Raw genomic sequence first — 26875 nt, forward strand, 5'->3', positions numbered from 1 at the left:
GAATTTTATTTGTTGGGCTGCTTTGCAACCTCAGCTCTCTGATGTGGCTTAAAAATAGACTTTTTTTTTGGCTTACCCATTGGTTTCTCATTGTTTGGGAGGGATCATCAGTCTTTGTAGCTGTTTACATTCCAGATAGAGGTGGAACTCCCATTCATAAGTTTTAATTGATGTTTGGTAATAAGATAGGCTTGAATTTACATTCTCTGGTCATCTTTTAAAAACTTCTTTAATCCCAATGTTGCCTCATGAGAGGCAAGTTTTAATGTAGGCATTGTTAGAGTTCCGAATTTTATATTAAAAATAAAATGACATTATGCCAAAAAATAACCCTCTGCCCAACATCCAATTCTAAGTAGTGGCTAAATGCAATTGGAGCCCCTCCACCAGATACCTGGCCATTTTGGAACAAACAAAATTATGAAATGGATTTTAGAGCATTTAATTAAGAAGAAATGGCCTTTGGGTATTTTCTGTAAAAGTTGTGGCATAGTCCTGTTTATTCATGAAAGATTTCCTGTTTCACAGATTCTCCAGGTCTCTAAGTGCATTTTCCTTCCATCCAAGTTGTTTATTCTTCTTGCTACATTGAGGAACCTACATGTTCTTGCTGGCTTCTCTAGTCAGTGTCTTCCCATGTGGTTTTCTTTCTTAAATATTGTAGTGAGAACCTAATTGGTTTTTATGTACTCTTGTAATGGAGCAGTGACATTTTTTTGTTTATAACTTTTTAAACTCATTAAAAAGTGGTAACACATGTGCCTTGTAAATCATTTGAACATTGCAGAAAAGTGAATGGAGGAAAATAATCATCACTTATAATTCCATGTAGAATAACTCTTAGCATTTTGCATTATGGCTTGTTTCCAAGAATAAATAAATTAGCTAATAAATATATATATCACAATTAAAATCATAATATGCATACAATTTTATATTTGGTATTTAACGTTAATCACAGACATCTTCCTGCATCATTGAAAGGTCTTACTAAACATTTAAAATGGGACATATAGTCCATTATTTGGAGTTTTGCAAAATGCACTAGAAACTGTCTTTTCCAATAACTACTCCCCTTTGTAGCATTCATAATTTGAAAATCAGAAAGGTTTAAATTTGAAGCTCATTTAAAAAACTTATTCCATTTGTAATTGTATTCCAGTGCATAGAGATATTTAGGTTTCTGATTGTTTCTAAAGGGGGTTTTGGTTTTTGGATTCCAATGACCTTATGGCTTTTCTTTCTTTTTAAATTTCAGAATTCCATACGACATAATCTGTCGCTGAACAAGTGTTTCCTTAAAGTGCCTCGATCCAAGGATGACCCCGGAAAGGTAGGATTCATTTTCTTAAGATAAAATAATTGGATTCTTCGTTGTATCTGTTGGCATGTTTGAATCTGAGTTATATTTGTTATATAAAGAAAGAGAATTGGAATGAAAGCATTTAGGAGCTCGTCTAGTTCATTGATAAGGAACCTTTGTGAAAGAGCAAGTCCTCCTTTACCCACCCTGCCCTATTCCACCTCACCTTACCTTACCCTTTTAGTTGATATGCTTCAAGGACCAGCCAGGCAGGGAGAGATTTCTTTTTAAGCAGTGAGAAGCTAGCTAGCTAGTATAGAGCTGGCCCTCTGTTATAGTTTGCTGTTTCTAATCTAGTTTTTGTTTGGTTATTTTCTTAAGTGTTATGCATTAAATTAAATTTGGCTTTTGAATTGCTTGTTGAAACCACAATTTATTATTACATAGAAGAAGAGAATCTGTATGTAATTGACAAGTGGAAGTAACTCTTACCCTGAAGTAAAATTTTCTCTGTTATATCCTTGTTTTCTTAGTTGCTGTTTTTTCCTCTTCATTCCATTTATCTTTTGCCATTGTTACATTTTTAGTATTTTATCTGCAGAAATGTCCCTTGTTTTTGGTTTCAAAGCCATGTCAAATACATGTGGCCTGAACTTGGTACTAGTTGCTTGGTTTCTAAAGCTCAGAGTACTTGCTTGGACCATATTTGGTTGTCATGATAAATTGTTAGTTAGATTAAGACTTTGAGATAGATTATCTGTTGTCAAGCACGCATTCTTTTTTGGATGGTTAGACTTCTTGTCATCTTCTTCAGGCTACTGTCCCTGGAAGAATTTTTCTAAAATGTAAGCCTGGTCATGTTATCACCCTGCTTAAAAGCACTCCCCAGTGTCCTGGAGATGTTTCTTTGTTATAAAATATCCTTTACTATCTTTTCCTTAATCTGCCTTTCTAGCAATGATTTTACCTCATTCAAGACTCACTGTGAGGAACTATCGATACTTGAGGTTTCCCAGACATGCCTTTCCTGTGGTTTTCTCTTATTGCACAAACTCCCTCTACTTGTCTGCATACTCCTTGTTTTTTAAGATTGAGCTGCAACATTACCCTCTGAAGTTTTTTTGTTTTCACACACTTCAGCTGAGTTTGTTGTTCCATCTTTTGAGTTCCCGTTACTTTGTCAGCATCGTAGTAGTTCCTAACTGGTTTCTCTATCCTGGGGCTTAGTATCTCCAGTTTATAGTAGCCAGCCATCTTTCAGAAAGCTTAACCTAATCATATGGTCTCTTTGTTTAAAATCTTCATTGGTTATCTATTGCCTTTAGGTTAAAGTCTGAACTTAAGAGGGTAGGGACAGTATGTGTATTGTTCACTTTTTAGCCCCTGTTTCTTGCACAGTGGCTGGTGGCACTGAGGAGACACTCTTGTTGAATGAGTGAATGAACGTAAAGTTCACCCTTGAACAATGCGTGGGTTAAAGGCACTGACCCTCTGCACAGTCGAAAATCCCAAGTATAATTTATAGTCAGCCCTTGGTATAAACGGTTTCTGCGAATCCACAGTTCTACATCTCCAGATGCAACCAACTGCAATTGTAGTATTTAATGTTGAAAAAAATCCATGTATGAGTGGACCCGTGCAGTTCAAACCTGTGTTGTTCAAGGTCAGCTGTATTGTATCCTCTGCTAGACTGTTAACTTCTTGAGGTTGGGCATGGAGAGTTATTCATCTCAATTGTAAAGCAGGCACTCTTACATGATGAATGTTTTATAGCACCTTCTATGATCTGCCCCATCAAGTTGGTTCTCAATAAGATTGAATAGATTATTGTAATAGTCTTATTTGACCCAGTTTATTATTTGTCTGTATTCATAACTCTCTAAGATTGTGAATAGGAATTGGTGAAATTTTTCTTTCCTTTAAAGCAGGCTTATTATAAAAAAAGAGGAATTATAACTTTTTATATTTGCTTCATTACAATTTCTGATGGGTAGTGAGTGTATGTGAATCTGACTAAAAATCTTCTTAAACGAGTTTAGAGATTAGCTGTTTTATTAGAGTTCTGTGAAGATACTAATTGGAATCTGTAAACATTTGATTCAGATTTGATTTTTAAATGAGGTTAAAATCATTAAAAAAGAAAAAAACAACACCCATGAATGCTGAACTATATTATGTACTAAATTTTAACCAATTGGATATCTATTTTAAAAATCTTGTGCTGTTAGGTTTTTTTTTGTGCAGAACTTAAAAGCTTTTTCTACCTTTAATTAAATAATATCATGGGGTAAGGCAGGTGAATAAGTAATACCATGTTATTCTTTGCAACTATTCATTTTGAATCAGGGTTGTCTTACTCCTATGCAACCAAAACAGTACAGAAATAAATTGAATCCTGGGAGGTTAATAAAAGCTTTCAACTTTTACCATTAGTCTTTAATTTTAAAGTTTCATTTTTATCAAAACACATCATTGTTCTCATTGACTTTGGTGATTATAGTAAATATACATTTGATATGATAAGTATCATACATTTATCACTGATGTGATAAATATCATACATTTGATAATACATTTCTACTAACAGTCATCTTTATTTTCAGTCTCAAGGTGAGATTTAAATACCCATTGTTCTTATTAATTTTGGTCAGAAGTAAATGTTGTAAATCTGATCTTATAAAATACATTTATATGAATAAAATCATTTTAGTTTTTGATATCAAAATAAGATTTTTGTTTAAAAAAGTTCTATTGCTTAAAAAAAGTTTTGAAAACCTCAGATCTGGCCCATTTTATAGACGAGGAACTAAGTAAGGCCAGTAAATGAGGAATGACTTGCCCAAGTTCAGTGTGGAATTAGAACCCAAGTGTATTGGCCAGACTTACTTGCAAGTCACAGAAACCTATTACAGACTAACTTAAGGGAGAAAATATCTGCAGGAAGGGCTGGAACTGGAGAGGATTCTTCAGTTGTATCACCAGAGATGTCTCTTTACATCCCTTAGTCCTGCTAGCTTCTCTGATGGCTTCATTTTCAGCCCAATTCGTGACAGAGATGGCCATCAGGAGCTTCTGGCATATATTCTACTAGTTTAGTAACCCTTAGCAGTGAGTGAGTGAGTGGTGCCCTCCCCACCAAATCCCCTGGAGTACCACAAACATCTTAGAATGAGTGCCCAACAAGCAGAATACACTTGGTTTCTTGGTTCCTAGACTGGTGTTTTTTCCACTATACCAGTTTTCCTTGAAAGGGAAGCCAAAATGTTAGTTAAGTTTTGGTACTTATGAATTGTTTTTTCTTTTTGTATTACAGTGTTTCCTGGCATTTGAGGAGCTTTTCCAAAACCACCCTCACCACAGTGGGAGAAAACCATTGAGCCAAGGTGGGGTGGGAGTAGTTTTTGGTCTTGGGTGATGGGTGTACTTTAACCCCTTAGGATTTTGCTACCTGCTGCCATGATCCAGATGGGTCCAAGAGGTAGAGTTAGAAGTAGCTCATACAGCTTCTTCTTCCCTATACTTTTATGGTATAACTCTGTTCAGTGTGTTACCAGGAGAAGTGTAGAAGCCAACTTCAACTTGAAAAGTATTGTTTAATTACAGGTGCTTTTATATGATTATTTATTCCTGACTCAATCCTTTATTTTCTAGAAGCTTTTGTCATAAAAGCCCTTAATATTTGATACTCTCCCATGTACATTGATGGTCTGAAATCCATTTTTCTCAGTTCCCTGAAACTAAATACAAACAGCTACATTATTGCTTTCTTTAAAAAGAAACCCAAAATGAAATTACATTTTGCATCCATAGCTCTGCTGCTTTTTTGGGGATAGATTTCTGTTTTCTTTTCCCTTGATTATAGCCCTGTTTCTGTATCCTGCAGTCTGTTTTTTTGTTTGTTTTGTTTTTTTGTTTTTTAATTCTGTCTCTTATCTCTCCTCTTATCATTAGCTTTGTTTTTTGTATTTTTGTCTGGTTTTTTGATCTAATTTTTTTGGTAAAAGCCTTCTTATTCTGGAATTCACAAATGCCTCTTAATTATCTTCAAGGTAAGTATTTTGCTCACATTATGGAAAGACAAATCCTATCAGCTAAATTCAGTTTTCTAAAAAACTAGAGTTCCCTTTTTTGCTTTCCAGCTTAATCTTTTCTCAACCTTGTTCCCTCTTCTCTGGCTCAGGAAAATGATACTTTGACTTTAAAGGAAATAAAAGATTATAAGAAGTAGTTTTAACAATTGCATAATTAAATAGCAGCAATTGGGCTCTAAGAGAAATGAGATGATAGCTAAGAAGTTTAAGACCCCCTGAAGGCCCCCTGCCTGGCCTGGGAGAGATAACTACAGTGAATTCATAGGAAGAAGAGGTTTTTGTTTTTTGGATGCTTTTTCTTCCCTGGGGTGGGGAGGTTGTAAGTGCTCAATGGCTGTGGAGATTGGGGGTCTCCTGGTTTGTGAGGAGACAGCAGCTCACTGCTAGAGAATTAACTTTTGGAAGTTCTGAGATTGTGATTATTTTCTACTCCTGCCCTCTGTCATAATGTAAGAGACCATAACATAGTTGACTGATTGCTTTTGTTCAAAGGGTATTCTTTTTTGGCCATGTTAGTATTGTGTTGTATTTATTTGTCAATTGTCTGTTATTTGTTAGTATCCTGTTTTGGTCATTTCATTTGTAAAGGGTTGTAGAAAGACTGGAGAGGTTTGAGAGAACATAAGATATAGCATTAAGTGATAAACAGTGTTGCAGGAATCATAGGTATGTACCTTGAAGAAGGAAGATAGTATTAAGTTTAATAATAGTCTTAAAGTAGATGTATGATTTTTGTAAGGAAGAAGTTGATGTCTTATCTGTGTCTTTGAATAAAACCAAGCAGGAAGTAGAACTTAAAGATAGGCAAGAGTTCTGTTGGACAGAAATAAGTACCTCATATTATTGGAGTGAAAAAACACTCATAGGGTTCCCAAGGGAGGCTTTAGAGTTTGCCACTTCTAAAGCACTTCAAGGAGAGCAGAAATTATTACCCTTCGTAGTTTTAACTCATGATAGGTAAGAACTCCCTTTTGAAGGCTGAGAAGAGGACATGATCAAGAGCAACCCATCAGAACAAAGTTGAGATGGAATCAGGAATTAAGGGAATTAATGTAAGTACTAACATGAGGTCAAGAGTGAAGAAATGGGTTGATGCCAAGAGTGCATGTTAAGGCAGAAGTGGATTATGAATGTAAGGCGGTCAGTTAGACAAACCAGGGTTAGAAAACCCAGACTAAGCATTGAGAGAGGCATTCAGAGAGGATTTGAAAAATTGGGTTAGATAAGAGATGAGGGTCTGATTCAGAGAGACAACACTGCAGAAACAGAAAGTAGTGCTGGCACAGACCCTGACAATACACTGTTAGTCAAAGCAGTTTAGTTAGAGCTGCCTTTTACTTGCACATGCAGTAGTCTCTGTTCTTAAGGGTGGGAAATAACAGTTTGTTGCTGTTGGCCTTTTTTCTTTTCCAGATCTAAACTGCTTTTTAAAAAATAATTTTTTTGCCCTCAGATTAATTTTTTAAAAAATTATACATGGTAAAATTTACTCTTTGGCGTGTAATTCTAGTAGTTTGACCAGTGCATACAGTGTGAGCATCACCATGGTCAAGATACAGAACAGTATTGCCCCTTGGTAGTCAGTGCCCCCCTGCTCCCACTCCAAGTCCTGGCAACCACTGATCTATTTTTTGTTTTTATAATTTTGCCTTTTCCAGAAATTCGTATAAGTGGGTCTCATACAGTAGGTGGCCTTTTGAGTCTGACTTCTTTCGCTTAGCATAATGCATTTAAGATTCATCTGTGCTGTTAGTATCAGCAGTTCCATTTTATTTCATATAGTTCATCTTATGGATTTACCAGTTTAGTCACCATTTGAAGAGCATGTGGGTTGTTGCCAGTCATAAGTTCATTTGAGCATCAAGTTTTTTTCTTTTAGGCTTAGATTCAATAGTTAATTTGATAAATACTGAGATACAAGACAGTGTTGAATTAACCTAAACTAGTAACATACAAGTCATACTATCTATCATATGTGAGTTATAGTAAATATTATATGAGTTATATAGTAAATATAGGTGAGCTGTCTGTCTCTTGGAAATCAGTTGTGATTTATCTTCAACTTAAATAATTTCTAAAAAGATTAGGTTAAGGCACTGATGATTTAAAAACAAAATGTGGCCAACTATTAATTGCTTAATAGAATATACTGTTTTTAAGTATCCTTAACATTTAGAGAAACCATTTACTATACTACAATCAGTATACTAATTACATATTATTAATTTTTTTAACATCTTTATTGGAGTGTAATTGCTTTACAGTGTTGTGTTAGTTTCTGCTGTATAACAGAGTGAATCAGCTATATGTATACATATATCCCCATATCCCCTCCCTCTTGCGTCTCCCTCCCACCCTCCCTATCCCACCCCTCTAGGTGGTCACAAAGCACCGAGCTGATCTCCCTGTGCTATGTGGCTACTTCGCACTAGCTAGCTATTTTACATTTGGTAGTGTATATATGTCCATACCACTCTCTCACTTCATCTCAGCTTACCCTTCGCCCTCCCCATGTCCTCAAGTCCATTCTCTACATCTGAGTCTTTATTCCTGTCCTGCCCCTAGGTTCTTCAGAACCTTTTTTTTTTTTTTTTTAGATTCCATATATATGTGTTAACATACGGTATTTGTTTTTCTCTTTCTGACTTACTTCACTCTTACATAGTATTTTTAATCCATTGATTAAGAGTGAGTTCCTTAATAATCTTTTCTGGGCAACACTTAGATTAATTTGATAATCAATGTAAAAGTAATAAAAGACTGTATTTGTTCAACAAGAATGTTCCAGAGACCTGAGCTGGCATTGGAATAGTTTTTTTTTATTTATTTATTTATTTTTTATTTTTTTTTTGCATTACGCGGGCCTCTCACTGTTGTGGCCTCTCCCGTTGCAGAGCACAGGCTCCGGACGCGCAGGCTCAGTGGCCATGGCTCACGGGCCCAGCCGCTCCGCGGCACGTGGGATCTTCCCAGACCGGGGCACGAACCCGTGTCCCCTGCATCAGCAGGCGAACTCTCAACCGCTGTACCACCAGGGAAGCCCTGGAATAGTTTTTGTCCATACATTCATTCAGCCAGTTAGCCACCCAAGCTACCTGCCTTTGAGTGCCTACTGTGTATTGACTGTTGGTAGCCTATTTTTGTGGTCTGAGTAGAGTGATTATTAACCTGTTGCCCAAACTAGAAACTTCTGAGAATAAAAAGACATTTTTCTCAATTATGTATAGGCAATAGGTATAAACCAAAACTAAAACCGGGAAGGATGTTCACTCTGTCTATATGGTGCATGCAAATGCTGTACCTTGGAGTTGTGGGCAGCTACCCAGGAGCAGCACCCTAAGATGATGGAGGGTAAAAAAAAAAAAAAAAACCTATAAAATTGGATTGCCGTATCTAAACTGGGAGAGAAAAAACATTGAGACACATGGTCTAAAGCCAAAGAAGTCAGGGGCAAAAGGGATCCAGTACTATGTCTGAGGCTCTTGATACAGTGTGCACTGAGAGCAGAGAATAGTCTGTGATGATTCACTTTACCAATGAGCATATATACATGATAATATAGTTAGTTAAAACATAAAATTCACAGATTTAGCCATTTGGAATGGCTAGCTATTTATGACAGGGACTGCTTTCCCCAGGAATATGAAATTAATATTAACTTCTTGGGTTTATTTATATTTAATCAGATAATGGCATTTTTATTAGGCTGTTTCTAATCTAAGAGCTGTTAAAGAAAGGTCATATCAGTGTGTAGTAGAGCAGGGGGCTTTGTACTGACATAAAATTTCAGTCAGAAATTATTGGAATAATTAAAATGTACTTTATTTGAAGTGATATTTTGTAATGATGAAAATAAAGGCATTTAAGTCCATTGTTCATCTTTGACACATCTTGAAGTTGGCAGGTGATTCGGTTTTGGAAGATGTGTTCAGAGCTGGACAATTCTAGTTTGTGATCTTTCTTTGGGATTTTACAGACTAAGACATTGCCTTCTTCTCCAGGAGGACGTTAACTTGCTGTACCAGAATTGTTGATGTAAGTTAATAATAATGCCTACATTTGTATATAGCTTTACAGACTAGGGGGCTATTTTTTTTTTTTTTTTTTTGCCGTACACGGGCCTCTCACTGTTGTGGCCTCTCGCGTTGCGGAGCACAGGCTCCGGACGCACAGGCTCAGTGGCCATGGCTCACAGGCCCAGCTGCTCCGCGGCATGTGGGATCTTCCCAGACCGGGGCACGAACCCGTGTCCCCTGCATCGGCAGGCGGACTCTCAACCACTGCGCCACCAGGGAAGCCCAAGGGGGCTATTTTACATGCATTATCTCAATCTTTAAAACAAAGTTGTATTCAGGCCTCAGTTTTAGATAGTGATCTTTAAGTCCATAGTAGATTTTTCCATAACAGATTAGTTCACGTAAATCTCATATAATGGAACGTCACATAAATGGAATCATTTGGTATATACTCTGTGTCTATCTTCTTTCATTCAGCATAATGTCTGTGATGCTATTGCATATGTCAGTTGTTTCTTATTATTGCTAAGTAGTATTCCATTGTATGACTATACTACAATTTTTTGTCCATTTATCTGTTGGTGGACATTTGGGTTGTTTTCAGTTTAGGGCTATTATGAACAAGCTACTAAGAAATTCTTATACAAGTTTTCTATGGACATATGCTTTTGTTTCTCTTGAATAATGGAAGGATTGTTATGTTAAAGGGTAGATGGAACATTAACTTGATAAGAAACTGCTAAATCTTTCTCCAAAGTGGTTGTGTATTTTACATTCCCAGTAGCAAGACATGTGAGTTCCAGTTGCTCCATATCCTGACTGACAGTTGATATCACCTATCTTTTTTTAAATTACTTTTTATTGGAGTATAGTTGATTTCCAATGTTGTGTTAGTTTCTGCTGTACAGCAAAGTGTATCAGTTATACATATACATAGATCCACTTTTTTAAAGATTCTTTTCCCATATAGGTTATTACAGAGTACTGAGTAGAGTTCCCTCTATCTTTTTAATTTTAGTCATTTTAGAGGATGTGATGTAGTGTCTCATAATGGTTTTATTTTGAACTTTCCTGATGACCATTGATTTTGAGCACCTTTTTTATGTGCTTAGCTGTCATTTGTATATCTTCACTTCTTAAAGTTCTTTTAAAGTCTTTTGCAATTTTTTTCTTTTAAAATTTGGTTGTCATTATTACTGAGTTGTAAGAGTTTTATGTATATTTTAGATATGTCTTTTCTTGGATTTATATTGTGTAAACATTTTTTCAAAATGTGATTTGCCTTTTTGTTTTCATAATAATGTCTTAAAAAGAGAAGTTTTAGATTTGATGAAGTCTAATTTATTAATTTTTCATTTAATGATTAACGACTTGTGTGTCTTGTCCAGGAAATCAACCAAGGTCATAAATATTTTCTCCTCTGTTTTCTTCTGTAGGTTTTATAGTTTCAGTTTTTACATTTAGGTCTGTGATCCATTTCAAATTAATATTTATGTATGGAGTGTTTAATCTTCCTGTTGAATTGTTCTTTTATCTTTATGAAATGTTTTTCTTAATTTCTTCAAATACTCTTTGTCTTAAAACTTTGTCTGATATTAATATAGCTACTAAAGCTTTCTTGAGGAACTTCATGGTATATTTTTTTCTAGTATTTGGCTTTTTTTTTTTTTTTTTTTGCGGTACGTGGGCCTCTCACTGTTGTGGCCTCTCCCATTGCGGGGCACAGGCTCCGGACGCGCAGGCTCAGCGGCTCCGCGGCATGTGGGATCCTCCCGGACTGGGGCACGAACCCGTGTCTCCTGCATCGGCAGGCGGACTCTCAACCACTGCGCCACCAGGGAAGCCCCTCTAGTATTTTGCTTTTAATCTATAAATGTCTTTGTATTTAAAGTGTGTGTCTTATAAACAGCATGTAGCCATTGACTCTTCCTTCTTAAATTCAGTGTAACAGTTTGCCTTCTAATTGGAGTGCTTAGTCTGTATTTAATATGATTATTGGTTTGGTTGTTCTTTTTTTTCCTTTTGTTTCTGTGTTGCTTCATTTTTGCAACCTTTGTGGTTAATCAAATATAGTATTCTGTTTTATTTTCTCTAATGACTTATTAGCTATATGCTCCTTTTCTTTATTTTTCAGTAGTCATTCTAGAGCTTAACAGTATGTATTATTAACTTATCAGAGTCTATTTTGATGTAATATTATACCACTTTTCACTTTACACCTCACACTTCATACCACTTACTACTTGCCTCTTCCCATCCGTTTCACAAGCGTAATAACCCTACAACAGTATAATTCCATTTATCTACCCATCCTTTTCTTTGTGCTGTTGTCATATCTTGTACTTCTCCTTGCATCATAAATCCTACCTTAGGATTTGTTTTATTTGCCTTAAAAGGTTAGTTGTGTTTTAAGGAAGTTATTTTGACTAAAATATTTTCCTAATTTTTTATCTTTTCTGATGTTCTTTTCTATAAATCCAAATTTCAATCTGATATCTTTCCTCTTTAGCCTAACAACATCCTTTGGCATTTCTTGTAGTGCAGGACTGTAGGCAACACATTTTGTAGGCTTTTGTTTACTTGCAAAGGTCTTTATTTCATCCTCATATTTTTTGGGGGTGTGGAATATTGAGTTTTTTGGGTTTTCCCCATCTTTCAGACCTTTGAAGATGTTCCATCATCCTTGGTCTCCATTATTTCTGGAGAAAAGTCAGCTGTCATTTATAATATACTTTTATTTTCTTGTATGTAATATGCCCTTCCCCAGTCCTACCTCCTCTGATAGCATTCAAGATTTTTTTCTTTATCTTTAGATTTAAGCAGTCTGTGATGTGCCTCAGTGTGGTTTTCTTTATTCTGCTTGGAATTTGCTAACCTAGGATCAATAAGAAGGGGTTTTCATCCAAATTTGAGATATTTTTGGTCATTATTTCTTTTAAAAAAAATATGGCCCCATTTTCTCTCCTTTGCTTTTAGTGTCCAATTAAAATATGATAGACTATTTGACATTGTTTCATAGGTCATTCTGGCTTTATTAATTTTCCTTTGTTCTTTTCCTTTTTGTTCCTTATATTGGGTACTTTTCACTGATCTAGCTTCAAGATCTCTGGCTCTCTGACTCTGTTCTGTCACATCTGGTGAATTATTGGACTTTTTGTTTCTAGAATTTCCATTTGATCCTTTTTTGTGTATGTTAAGAGAAAATTGGTGAAATGAGTTTAACCATTTGCTTTGATGCTGGAACATTAGGGCTTCTGTGTTGTCTCCAGCCAGTTTGTGGACATGAGACATGCCTAGGAGCTTCTGCTTCACTGTGGATTTTTATAAGAAGAAGGTATGTAGTAGTGTCCTGATCTATATAGGGTTTAGAACCTAATCCATTCTTTCATCTGATTCCTTACATCATCCCTGATGTTTTGAGATTCTGGGTTTTTATATGAAAACAAAGTAATTAGAAGAAATGAGATTTAAAAAAACAATTATTTTAATGATAAATAGCATGGATTATTGTGTCACCTCCAATTGTCTCCTTCCTCTAATCTCTGTTACCTTTGCTCCATCTATAACATTGCTGCCTTAAGCTGTGGTACACTAATAAACACACAGACCTACCTCTAATGCCACATTTTCAACCCTAGCCCTCAGCTTCATCTCCCTGAACTTTATATTGATGCTATACTGCACCATTGTTTTTGGATTTATGATGCAGTTAAATATCTTCATGTTGTTGCCCATACTCTTCATTGTATCTAGGTAGTCTTCCTTTCTATTTTACTCATTGTTTAATGCCCGGCTCAAGTGTCAGCATTACTCTGAAAGGAGGTAACCTTCCTTTTTCTCTTTGTTTCACCTTTTTCCTTCCTCCTTCCCTTCCTCCATTCCTGCTTTCCTTCCTCCCTCCTTCCCTATTTTCACCTCTTTCTTCCTTTTATTACCATAGTTCTTTGAATATACCACTGTTACAGCTCCTAAATGGTGTAGCTATCTGTATTTTGATCTATTCCACCCAGTTGTGAGTTTTTCGTTGACAAGGATTGGGTCTTTTTCATTTTCATAGGCCCATAGCACCTAGCATAATATTTGATACATAGCAGATGTTTAATACATGTTTATCACAAGAATAAACATGTCTTTTCCTAGTTAACTAAGAAGTAGCTGTTCTTCTTAAGGAAACTTTTCTAATTGTATATTAATTCTCTTGCTGTTTTAAATTAAAGGCTGGTCTTTAGATGTTCTAGAAATTGTCACTTTGCTTCTTTTCACTCAGACCTTTTCTTTTGATCAGCAAGCCAGGGGTCAAGATAATTTATTTCACTTCTTAATATTAACTCACATATACTTTGAATTTGAGGGACTTTGGAGTTCCTATTCTTTGGGTGGGTGAACTGCTTGACTTACTCTGACATTAATGACTATTTAGAACTTTTATCAAGACTAACGTGGTCCAAAGGAAAGCCAGGAAACAGCTTGAAATCAAGAAACTTGAATTCTTTATGGACATTACCACCTACTTTGCTTTGTGACAAGTGACTTTTGACTCTGTTGGGTATACCACTATATTAGATTAGAGCTCCTTGATTCCAGTTTTTTTCTTAATTAAAAAATATTTTTTATTGAGATATAATTCACATACCTTAAAATTTACCCTTTAAAAGTGTGTGATTCAGTGGTTTTCAGTATATTTGCAAAGTTGTGCAACCACCACTATCTAATTCCAGGACATTTCATTTTTAATTAATTAGTTAATTTCTTTATTGGCTGCGTTGGGTCTTCGTTGCTGCGCACGGGCTTTCCCTAGTTGAGGTGAGGGGGGCTGCTCTTCGTTGTGTCGTGCAGGCTTCTCACTGCAGTGGCTTCTCTTGCTGTGGAGCACAGGCTCTAGGTGTGCGGGCTTCAGTAGTTGCAGCACACGGACTCAGAAGTTGTGGCACGCGGGCTCAGTAGTTGCGGCATGTGGGCCCTTAGAGCGCGCGGGCTTCAGTAGTTGTGACGCGTGGGCTCAGTAGTTGTGGCTCGTGGGCTCTAGAGTGAATGCTCAATAGTTGTGGTGCATGGACTTAGTTGCTCTGCGGCATGTGGGATCTTCCCAGACCAGGGCTCGAACCCGTGTCCCCTGCATTGGCAGGCAGATTCTTAACCACTGCACCACCAGGGAAGTCCGACATTTTCATTTTATCAGTCCAAAAAGAAACCCACTTCTCATTACCAGGTACCCTCCCTCATCCTCCAAACTTCTGGCAACCAGTAATTTACTTTCCATCTCTATAGATTTGCTTATTTTGGACATTTTATATAAATGGAATCATACAATATGTGACCTACTGTGTCTGGCTTCTTTCATTTAATGTAAGGCTTTCAGGGTCATCTATGTTGTAGCATATAGCGGCATTTTATTTTTTATGACTGAATGATATTTCATTGTATGGGTATATCACAGTTGTTTATCTGTTCATCAGTTGATGGACATTTGGGTGGTTTTCACTTTGGGCTGTTATGAAAAATGCTATGATTATTTGTGTATAAGGTTTTGTAGGGCCGTAATGTTTTCATTTCTCTTGGACATGTTTTCATTTCTCTAGGAGTGGAATTGTTGGGTCATATGTTTAATCTTTTGTACTGCCTCGACCGTTTTCTAAAGAGGCTGCACCAGTTTACTCTAACAATTACGAGGCTTCCAGTTTTTCATATCCTTGCCAACACCTTTTATTGTGTGCCTTTTCTATTATAGCCATCCTAGGATGTGAAGTGGTATCTCATTGTATAATGGGCTTGATTTGCATTGCCCTGATGGCAGATGATGATGATCATCTTTTTATGTGCATGTTAGCATGCTCTTTGATAGAAATTGTAGGAGATGAGAAAGAATACTAGAAGATTAATACAAAATAATATGTGATCAAATAATGGAGGAGGGAATATTTCATATATATTTTATTTAACCCATAGTATATCATCAGGGTCTGTTGGACCCAATTTCGTTTTTGAGTATGTATTTTGAGTGGTTCTAATTTGTTAAGATTTTTACTTTATGACTTTTATTCTTTATAAGAAGTCTTCCAAAGCACAATTAGAAAATTTATCATCATCTTAAGAATTATTTCATCATTACCCATCAGTTTTTCTCCATCATGCCCAACCACTAAAATAACAAGAATATAGCAGAATGATTGAATGACCTAGAAGGACAATGAAGTAACGAAATTATCACTATTATCCTTCAGTTTTCTTATTGTGTTGCCCAAAGTATAGCATCCTTCAAGAAGGTGTAATAAAAGTCTGTAGATGCCATTTAAGTCTAGTCTTTTTTTGTTTTTTTCCCCTTTAGTTTTCATTGAACATAGTTGAGAGTTTAGGTATTTTTTTCCTGCTCAAAATGGCAAAGAGATGAAAATTGACAGAGGAAAATTGTTTACTGTTATCAGTAGAATCAGAAGATAAATACAGAGAGCAACACTCTAATTATGATGGTGAAATTGAGTGGATGATATTATAGATTAGTTTTCCCAAACCCAAGAAATACTGAGTTAGTGATATATTTCTAAGAACAAAAAGATACCTGCTATTCTCATCCATTTAGTCATTCAACAAGAAGGTGTTCATCATGCAGTACTTTGTGACTAGAATCTGAATCATCCCATTTTTCCCTAGGAAGTCATGTTACAGTATTTTTCACCTTTTATGATGTTTGTGCACCAAAATTCACTTGATATGGTTCATAAGTGGACAGATCCTGAAGTCTGATGTGTAAACAGAAGTGCTTACAAGGAAATAACTGATATAGAAATGAAAACATTAATTGGATTCATCATTCTATTTGGGATTTATAAACCAAATATGAAAATGTTTTTTGCAGTTATGGAGCAGAGATGGCCATCCTTCAACAAAATTCTGAGCCATCAAAAATTACAAATGTATTGCATTTTGAAAAGTAGAAGAAGAACAAGAAGTAATAATATGCTAGAATCTATTAAATATATATTTCTAATCTGGAATCAGCATTGCCTTTTGATAGCAAAATATAAGAAAAAAACCCCACAAGTAATAAAGTAGAACATTTTAGAGATTGGAAATCTGGAATCAGTATTTACAAGATAGATGTTTTAGTTTCATACACGACAGTTTAAGCACTTACATTCAAAAGATACTGACCATTTGATATACATACCTTCAAAACCAGAAAAATTGACTGTTTTAAATATGTATTATATATATAAAATATAGAAAGTTTGGGTTTGCTATGTTTATTTTTTTGGGGGGGTTTGATATGTTTAAATTCCTACTAAAATATCTCATACAAGGTTTTTTCCCACAATCCTTTTGTTATTTATTCTGTAAATTATTTGCAAAGTGACTTAACTATAAACAAGAAGTGTCTATTGGACACAGGTGGTAAATAAATGCTGATGACTAGTTTTCCTGATGTACACTTAGGGCTGATTGTCATGATTACTCTATGAAAGAGATATGAGGAAAGTGGATCAAAGGTTTTGTAACTTGTCCGAGGTTATCGAACCAGATCTGGGATTTGAATCCAGGTCTGTGGGTTAATAGATGATCTCTTCAGGATATCACATGACCTTTTAAGTATTGTATAGGCATACATCATTTTATTGTGCTTTGCAGATACTGCATTTTTAATAAATTGAAGGTTTGTGGCAACCCTGTGTTAAGCAAGTCTGTTGGGCACCATTTTTCCAACAGCATTTGCTCACTTCACATCTCTGTGTCACATTTCGATAATTCTTGCAATATTTTAAGCTTTTTCATTATTGTTATAATTGTGATGGTGATTTGTGATCAGCGGTCTTTGATGTTACTCTTGTTTGGGGTACCATGAACCATGCCCACATAAGACTGCAAATTTAATTGATAAATGTTGTTTGTATCCTGACTGTTACACTTACTGGACTTTCCTGCATTTCTCTCTCCCTCTCCTTGGGCCTCCCTATTCCCTGAGACACACCAATATTGAAGTTAGGCCAGCTGATAACCCTACAGTGGCCCCCAAGTATTCAAGTGAAAGGAAGAGTTGCACATCTCTCACTTTACATCAGAAGCTGAAAATGATTAAGCTTAGTGAAGAAGGCATGTCGAAAGCTGAGATAGACCAAAAGCTAGGCCTCTTGTGCTGAACATTTAGCCAAGTTGTGAATGCAAAGGAAAAGTTCTTGAAGGAAGTTAAAAGTCCTACTCCACTGAACATACAAATGATAAGAAAGTGAAATTACTGATATGGAGAAAGTTGTAGTGGTATGGATAGAAGATCAAACCAGCTACAACATTCCCCTAAGCCAAAGCATAATCCAGAGCAAGGCCCTAACTCTCTACAGTTATATGAAGGCTGAATGTGGTGGTGAGGAAGCTGCAGAAGAAAAGTTTGAAGCTAGCAGAGATTGGTTCGTGAGGTTTAAGGAACAAAGCTGTCTCTATAACATCAAAGTGCAAGGTGAAGCAGCAAGTGCTGATGCAGAAGCTGCAGCAAGTTATGTAGAAGTTCTGGCTAAGATAATTCATTATGATGGTGACAGTAAACAATAGATTTTCAGTGTAGACAAAACAGCCTTCTATTGGAAGAAGGTGCCGTCTAGGACTGCCATAGCTAAAGAGAAGTACTGCCTGGCTGCAAAGCTTCAAAGGACAGGCTGACTCTCTTGTTAGGAGCTAATGTAACTGGTGGATTTAAGTTGAAGCCAGTGCTCATTTACCATTCTGACCACCAAGGTACATCTGCTAACAACATGGTTTACTGAATATGTTAAGCCTACTGTTGAGACTTACTGCTCAGAAAAAAAGATTCCTTTCAAACTATTACTGCTCATTGAAATTGTACCTGGTCACCCAAGAGCTCTGGTGGAGATGTACAATGAGATTAATGTTGTTTTCATGCCTGCTAATAACACAACATCATTGTGCAGCCCATGGATCAACAAACAATTTTGACTTTTAAACCTTACTATTTAAGAAATATATTTCATAAAGCTATAGCTGCCATAGTGATTCCTCTGATGGATCTGGGCAAAGGAAATTAAAAGTGTTCTGGAAAGGATTCAGCATTCCATATGCTTTTAGGAACACTCATGAATTCACTGGAAGAGGTCAAACATCAACATTAACAGGAGTTTGGAAGAAGTTGATTCCAACCCTCATGGATGGCTTTGAGGGGTTCTAGACTTCAGTGGAGGAGGTAACTGCAGATGTGGAGTGGGAACATCAAGAGAACTAGAATTAAAAGTGGAGCCTGAAGATGGGACTGAACTGCTGCAAACTCTTGACAAAACTTTAATGGTTGAGGAGTAGCTTCTTAGGGATGAGCAAAGAAAATGGTTTCTTGAGATGGAATCTACTCCTGGTGAAGGTGAAGATTGTTGAAACAACAGCAAAGGATTTAGAATATTACATAAACTTAGTTGAGAAAACAGCAGCAGGGTTTGAGAGGATTGATTCCACTATTGAAAGAAATTCTGTGGGTAAAATCCTATCAAACAGCATTGCATGCTACAGAGAAATTGTTCATGAAAGGAAGAATCAATTGATGGGGCAAACTTCATTATTGTCTTATTTTATTAAATTGCCACAGCTACCAGCAACTACTACCCTGATTAGTCAGCAGCCATCAACATTGGGGCAGGACCCTCCACCAGCAAAAAATTATGACTAGTTGATGGCTCAGATGATGGTTAGTATTTTTTAGCAATGAAGTATTTTTAAATTAAGGTACATACATTGTTTTTTTAGACATAATGATATTGCACACTTAATAGACTATAGTGTAAACATAACTTTTATATGAACTGGGAAACTAAAAAATTCATGACTTGCTTTATTGTGATATTCATTTTATTGCAGTGGTCTGCAGCCGAACCTGTGGTATCTCTGAGGTATGCCTGTAGTACTTTTGTTGGAATTCAGCATTGTATATTACTTAGAGAAACCTTTATGGGGAGCTTGCCTTGAAGTGAAGGAAGTGAAAGAGATTGATGTCATTATGGCTTAGATAAGAGTTGGAGTTAGCTCCTGAATCAGGTGGAACAGGTGGCCCAGATAGTGGATTTAGCAGACACAAATTTCAAAACAGCCATTATAAATATGTTGAAAGAATTAAAATAAAACATATTCTAATAATGAATGAATGAATTGTAGAGCTGAAAAATGCAATAACTAAATGAATAGTTCACTGAATGGCCTTAACAGAATATTGCATACAGCAGAAGAAAAGATCAATTGATCAGGAACATCTAAGAATTATAAATGTATGTGCCCAAAAGTAGAGCTTCAAAAACACCAGACAAAAACTACAGAACTAAAAAGAGAAATCAACAAATCCACAGACTTTTAATTGTGTAGTTGATGTGGTATATTATATAAGTTTCAGGTACTCCATTTATAGTTGTTATAAAATATTGGCTATGTTCCCTGTGCTGTATAATATATCCTTGTAGCTTATTTATTTTATACATAGTAGTTCCAACCTCTTAAACCCCTACCCCTGTCTTGCTCGTCCCCACTTCCCTCTCCCCACTGGTAACCATTAGTTTGTTTTCTATATCTGTGAGTTTATTTCTTTTTTTAATATCTACTAGTTTGTTTTATTTTTTTAGATTCCACATATAAGTGATAAAATACAGTATATGTCTTTCTCTGTTTTATTTCACTAAGCATAATAACCCTCCAAGTCTATCCATGTTGTTGCAAATGGCAAACTTTCATTCTTTTTTATGGCAGAGTAGTATTCCATTGTGTATGTATGCCACCTCTTCTTTATCCATTTCTATGTTGATGGGCACTTAGGTTACTTCCATATCTTGACCATTGTAAATAATGCTGCTATGATCATTGGGGTGCATGTATCTTTTGAATTAATGTTTCCTTTTTTTTTTTTTTTTTGTGGTACGCAGGCCTCTCACTGCTGTGGCCTCTCCTGTTGCGGAGCACAGGCTCCGGATGCACAGGCTTAGTGGCCATGGCTCACGGGCCCAGCCGCTCTGCGGCATGTTGGATCTTCCTGGACCAGGGCATGAACCCGTGTCCCCTGTATCGGCAGGCGGACCCTCAACCACTGTGCCACCAGGGAAGCCCTATGTTTTCATTTTTTTTAATACATATATACTCAGGAGTGGAATTGCTGGATCACATGGTAGTTCTACTTTTAGCTTTTTTGGGGAACCTCCATACTGTTTTCCACAGTGGCTGCACCAATTTACAATCCCACCAACAGTGTACAGGAGTTTCCTTTTTTCCACATTCTCTCCAGCATTTGTTATTTGTGGTCTTTCTGATGATAGCCATTCTGACAGGTGTGAAGTGATATCTTGTGGTTTTGATTTGCATTTCCCTGATGATTAGTGAAGTTGAGCATCTTTTCATGTGCCTATTGGACATCTGTATGTCTTTGGAAAAATATTCAGGTCTTCTGCCCATTTTTTTATCAGGGTTTTTTTTTTTTTGATGTTGAGTTGTATGAGCTGTTAAGTTGATATTAATCCCTTCTAAATGATGAAATTTTACAGACGCATGTTTTCTGACTAGCAGAATTAAATTAGGAATAAAAAACAAAAAGATGCTTAGAAAATCTCAAAAGTTGAGAAATTTATATAGTTTTAAAGTACCTCTGGGTCAAAGAAGAAATCATAAGGGTTATTAGAAAATATTTTGAGCTGAGTGATGAGAGCAGAAAATATCAAAATTTAAATGCTTTTAGTTGAAAAATAAGAAGGGTCCAAAATCAATTACTTAAGCATGTATCTTAAGAAGTTAGAAAAATAAGAGCCAGGTGAGTCCAAAGTAAGTAGAAAAAAGGAAATAATAAAGGGAAATCAATAAAACAGAAAATGAACAAAAAAGCAATGAAACAAGAAGCTAAAATATTTAAGGAAAAAGCAATGCCAGTCTTACAGAAACTCTTACCACCACCCCCCGTCCCCCACAAAAAAGTGGATGAAGGAACAGTTTTCAGTTTATTTCATGAGGTCACCATCACTATGATGGCAAAGAAATAATAAGAAAAGTACAGAACAATATCTTTGTGAACATAGACCCAATAATCTTTGAACATAGACCCAGTAATCTTTAACACAATATTAGCAAATTAAATTTATCGATATATGAAAAGGAGAATACATCATGACCAGGAGGGATTTGTCCCAGCAGTGCAGTGCAGGTTAAAATTTAAAAACCTATTGATTTAACTCACCATGTGAGTAGAAGAAAACTGAAAAATCATGTTATCTCAAGTGTAGAAAAGTTTGACAAAATTTGACACTCATTCAGCACACTAGGAATAAAAAGGAATTTCCTTTATTTGATTAAAGGCATCTATAAAAAACCAAGTTTATATCATATTTAATGGTGAGACACTGAAAGCTTTTCCTCTGAGGTTGAGAACAAACAAGAATGCTTGCATTCACTGTTATTCAACCTTCTGTTAGAGGTCCAAGCCAATGGAATAAGGCAAGAAAAAAATAGAAGACATCCAGTTTGAAAAAGAATAAGTAAAATTTTCTTTGTTTGCAAACAACTTTATTGCATATGTCGAAAATCCTAAGGAGTCTATGGAATAGCCACTAGAAGTAATAAATGAGTTTAGCAAAGTCGCAAGATACAAGGTCAGTATAATTTTTTTATGCTACCAACTAATGGTTGGAAAATAAAGCAATTTCATTTACAATAGCATCCAAAATAATGAAATACTTTAGTGATATGTTTTAACAAAATATATGCAGACATGTTTACTGAAAACTGTAAAACATTACCGAGAGAAATAAAACAAGACCTAAGTAAATGGAGAGATATAGCATGTGGAAAAGAGGACATATTGTTAGATGTCAGTCTTCCTCAAATTGATTTATAGAGTTTAAAAGTCCTAGCAGACTTCTTTTTCTTTCTTTCTTTTTCTTTCTTTTTTTTTTTTTAGAAATTGACAAGCTGTTTCTCATAGTCATGTGGAAATGCGAAGGACCTAGACCAGGCAAAACAATTTTGAAAAAAACCAAGGTTGTAGGACTTACAGTGCTTGATTTCAAGACTTTCTATATAGCTACAATAATCAACACAAAATGGTATTAGCACAAGGGTAGACATGTAGATCAATGGAACAGACTAGAGTTCAGAAGTAGACTCACATATATATTCATCTGATTTTTGATAGAGATGCCAGTGTAATTCAATGGGGAAAGGACATAGTCTTTTCAAGAAATAGTGTATACCTTGGTGAAAGAAAAATTTGTATTGATCCTTACCTCACACTTACACAGAAACTTAACTATGTATCTCTGACAAAGGACTTGCTATTTAAAAAGTATAAAAAAAATCCTTGTAACACAAAAAACAAAAAATCTTATAAACCAAATAAAACATGCAGCAAAATTTATGAATAACTGCTTCACAAAGGATAATACATGGATGCCAGTAAGCACTTGCAAAGATGCGTATCAACATTATTATGGAAATGCACACAAAAATCACTGAGGTACAACTATACATCCACTAGGATGGCTGTAATTGAAAAGGCTTAAAATACCAAGTATTGGCAAAGACATGGAGCAACTCGATTCTTACATTGCTAATAGTAGTAGAAAATAGTGTGACGGTTTGAGTTTATTTATATGAAATTTTATAAAATGCAAAACTATAATAATAGGAAGCAGATGAGTAGTTGTATGGGATGGACATGTGGGGGCAAAGGAAGAGGGGTTGCTTGTTGAGTCACACAAAGGAGCTTTTTAGGGTGATGGAAATGTTCTTTATCTTGATTTTGGTGTTAGTTGCGTGCATGTATACATTTGTCAAAACGCCTTTAACTGTATGCTTAAAATGGGTGCACTTTATTTTTTTAAAAAATATACTTAAGTAAAGTTGACTTGAAAAAATAAAACCAGAAAACAGAAAACTCTTGTTTCTTACTTGCTCCACATAAGCCTAGAGGAGTAGGCCCTACTCTGGGAAGGAATGTGTGTTTGTTGATTGGCTGTATTTAAGCAGTTCAGTTTCTGCGAGAAATATTGTTTAATATGGAAGAGAAAAGGTAGCTGCTTTTTAAAGGTAGCTGAAAGGGATTTTTTGTGTGTGTGGTAAAATATATATAACATAAAATTTACCATTGTAATCATTTTTTTTTCTGATTAACTTTTTTTTTCCCACATCTTTATTGGAGTATAATTGCTTTATTTATAATGTTGTGTCAGTTTCTGCTGTACAACAAAGTGGATCAGCTGTATGTATACATATATCCCCATATCCCCTCCGTCTTGAGCCTCCCTCCCACCCTCCCTATCCCATCCTCTAGGTCATCACAAAGCATTGAGTTCATCTCCCTGTTGTAGTCATTGTTGTTAAGTGTATAGTTCAGTGGCATTAAGTCCATTAATACTGTTGTGCAACCATCACCACCATCCATCTCCAGAAGTTGTTCATCTTCCCAAACTGAAACTCTGTACCCATTAAACAATAGTTCCCCATCCTCCCTCCCCTCAGCTCCTGGCAACCACCATTCTACTTTCTGTCTTTATAATTTTGACTGTCTAAGGTACCTCATGTAAGTAGAATTACAAAGTATTTTCCTTTTTGTGACTGACTTGTTTAACTCAGCATGTCTTCAGGGTTTACTCATGTTATAGCATACATGTGTCAGAATTTCCTTCCTTTTATAGAGTGAATAATATTCCATTGTATGTGTGTACCATATTTTATTTATATGTTCATCCATCGATTGACACTTGGGTTGCTTTCACGTTTCAGCTATTGTGAGTAACTTGCTATGAACATGAGAGTACAAATATCTATTCAAGTCCCTGCTTTTGATTCTTGGGTATATACCTTAAAGTGAAAGTGATAGATCATACGGTAATTTTATGTTTAAGTTTTTGAGCAACTGCCATACCATTTTCCACAGTAGCTGTACCACTTTATATTCCCACTAGCTATGCACAAAGGTTCCAGTTTCTCCACATCCCTGCCAGCACTTGTTATTTTCTGTTTTATTGATGATAGATATCCTAATGGGTATCAAATGTTACCTTGCAGTTTTGATTTGTGAAGGGAAGTTTTAAGTCATTTAATCCAAACGGGTGAGTTCACAGGTGAAACTCAGATAATAGGTTAGCAAGAGCCACTAGGTGGAAGATTTTACAATTTCTTTTGTGAATCATATCAATTGCTTTTGCATTTGAGCTTTCAGGGGTTTTTTTGTTTTTTTTTTAAGTATAGTTGATTTACAGTGTTATGTTAGTTTCTGGTGTACAACAGAGTGATTCAGTTATACATATGTGTTCTTTTCCATTATGGTTTATTACAGGATATTGAATATAGTTCCCTAGTGTTATATGATAGGACCTTGTTGTTTATCTATTTTATATATAATAGTTTGCATCTGCTAGTCCCAGACTCCTAGTCCAATCCTCCCCTGCCCTACTTCCCCCTTGGCAACCACAAATCTGTTCTCTATATGAGTCTGTTTCTGTTTTGTAGTTAAGTTCATTTGTGTCACATTTTAGATTCCACGTAACAGTGATATCATATGGTATTTGTCTTTCTGACTTAACTTAGTCTGATAATCTCTAGGTCTATCCATGTAGCTGCAAATGGCATTATTTCATTCTTTTTTATGGCTGAGTAATATTCCATTGTATATATATAACACATCTTCTTTATCCATTCATCTGTCAGTGGACATTTAGGTTGTTTCTCTGTCTTGGCTATTGTGAATAGTGCTGCTATTAACATAGGGGTGCATGTATCTTTTCGAAATACAGTTTTGTTCAGATATATGGGCATTCAGGGTTTTGTAAGTACATAATGGATGGGTTAGGCTTATGAACGATTTTTTTCTCTTTTGTTGATTTGTGATAAGCTACAGCCAATTATATTTTGTGTGGAAGGACAGATACATATTTGTTTTTGTAGTTTTATTAAAATGTTTAATAAATCAGTGAAATGTTTGGACAGTGAGTGGTTTCCCAGATTAATACAAATATACACAACCATGCAAAGCAAACTAAACACTGAAATTTATCATTTCCATAAACAGTGGTTTTTAAACTGTTGTCCAGTGAGTTTGGGTATTTTTCTTCCTGCTTCAGTTTCAACTTCAGCAACAACTGAGTGTAGCACATTTTCCTGCTTTGTTTATTTTGCAACTTGCTAGCCTGAACCATACTCATAACCATACTCATACTCATAATTAGTGCTTAACATTTTACGTGGTTCTTGGCAAGTTTACATCAGGTCCGGTAGGCTCATTAGCTGAAATGCAGAAAAGATAACATGGAAGAATGCCCCAGTATGGCTGTGTGTGAAGTGAGTGCTGAGTTCATATACTGCCTAGATTAGGACCTGGGGAGGCCTGGCATTATACCCTGTACTCTGACATTCTTGGCACAATTTGTTCAACATCTTCCCCCACCCCCACCCCACCCCCGCCATTTTAACACATGTTTATTGTGTACTTGCTCTGTGTCTGATTCTGTCGTGCACTGTGGATATAGGAATGAGTTTCTACACTTAAGGAACTTGTAGCCTAGAAGGGATACAGACCTGTAAATAAAATTGTAATGTTAAGTGCAGACAATCATCTAAATGTATAAATGGTATAGAGATCTTGCAGAGGGAGAGAGAGATGAATTCTTGAGTATTGTAGGAGGATCAGAGAAGGATTCCTTTAGATAACATCTGAGCTAAGTTTTGGAGGTAGAATATGAGTTTGTCAGTGGTAAGATGGATATTATAGGCAAGGAGATAAGTATGTAGGACAGGCACAGATGCATGAAAGAACATGATATATTTAAGGAGATATAAGGAGATAATTCATGTTGGGCACAAAGTGTGAAAATTGATAGATGAAAGCTGTATTTCCCCTTGTTGTCAAATATTGCCTGAAAAAGCAGCTTAGGAAGATTAATGAAATGATAGAGGCAAAGAACATGATTCTGGTCCTGACTCTCAAATCCTTGGTTGAACAGACCACTTTTATTTTTCTGAGCTTTGGTCTCATTTGTATATGTGCAAACTATATGATCTATGCTTTTCAAGTTATTTTTCAAGGGAGTCACAATTTCTGAGTGCCTGGAACACAGTAGGTCCTCAGTATGTATTTTTGAAAGAGTGGTCTGAGAATTTGTATCAAAACGTAAGAGAAGATAGTTAAAATTAACTGTGATAGAATAAGCAATAAAAGATTTATGTGCAGACCATTGCACTTATTGTTTTAAAACGTGGTCAAGAAAGTTGTTTTTATAAATTGTTTCACTTACCTGTTTAGTTTTGTGAGGTCCCAGGGTGCAGAAACTACATATAAAACAAAATTCTGTTAGACTTGAATGTCATATGCTGTTGTAATTATCTTATATGTTCAATTAAGAATTAATATATATATATGTTTTAAATGTGTTCGGTTGATCATTTCCGTTTTTAATTTGGCTGTGGCAGATTTCTTGGACTTGGCTTCTTCAGATTGTGATTTTTTCCTCTCTTTA

General features: G+C 35.7%; 1 protein-coding gene and 1 long non-coding RNA gene across 7 annotated transcripts in view; one reads left to right on the forward strand and one right to left on the reverse strand.

Annotated features, from left to right (window-relative positions):
- Positions 1 to 26875, reverse strand: part of LOC125961419 (uncharacterized) — a 208657-nt gene that overhangs the window by 90730 nt on the left and 91052 nt on the right. The window lies entirely within an intron of this gene.
- The window catches only part of FOXJ3 (forkhead box J3), a 130821-nt gene that overhangs the window by 47770 nt on the left and 56176 nt on the right, over positions 1 to 26875 (forward strand). For all 6 annotated transcript variants that reach the window (XM_012531833.3, XM_033421976.2, XM_033421975.2 and 3 more), the window contains one exon: positions 1259 to 1333. In XM_012531833.3, the coding sequence (XP_012387287.2) occupies positions 1259 to 1333 (75 nt within the window). The remainder of the gene's footprint in view (positions 1 to 1258; positions 1334 to 26875) is intronic.

The sequence above is a fragment of the Orcinus orca genome, chromosome 1, assembly GCF_937001465.1.
Source record: "Orcinus orca chromosome 1, mOrcOrc1.1, whole genome shotgun sequence".
NCBI classification, from domain to species: domain Eukaryota; kingdom Metazoa; phylum Chordata; class Mammalia; order Artiodactyla; family Delphinidae; genus Orcinus; species Orcinus orca.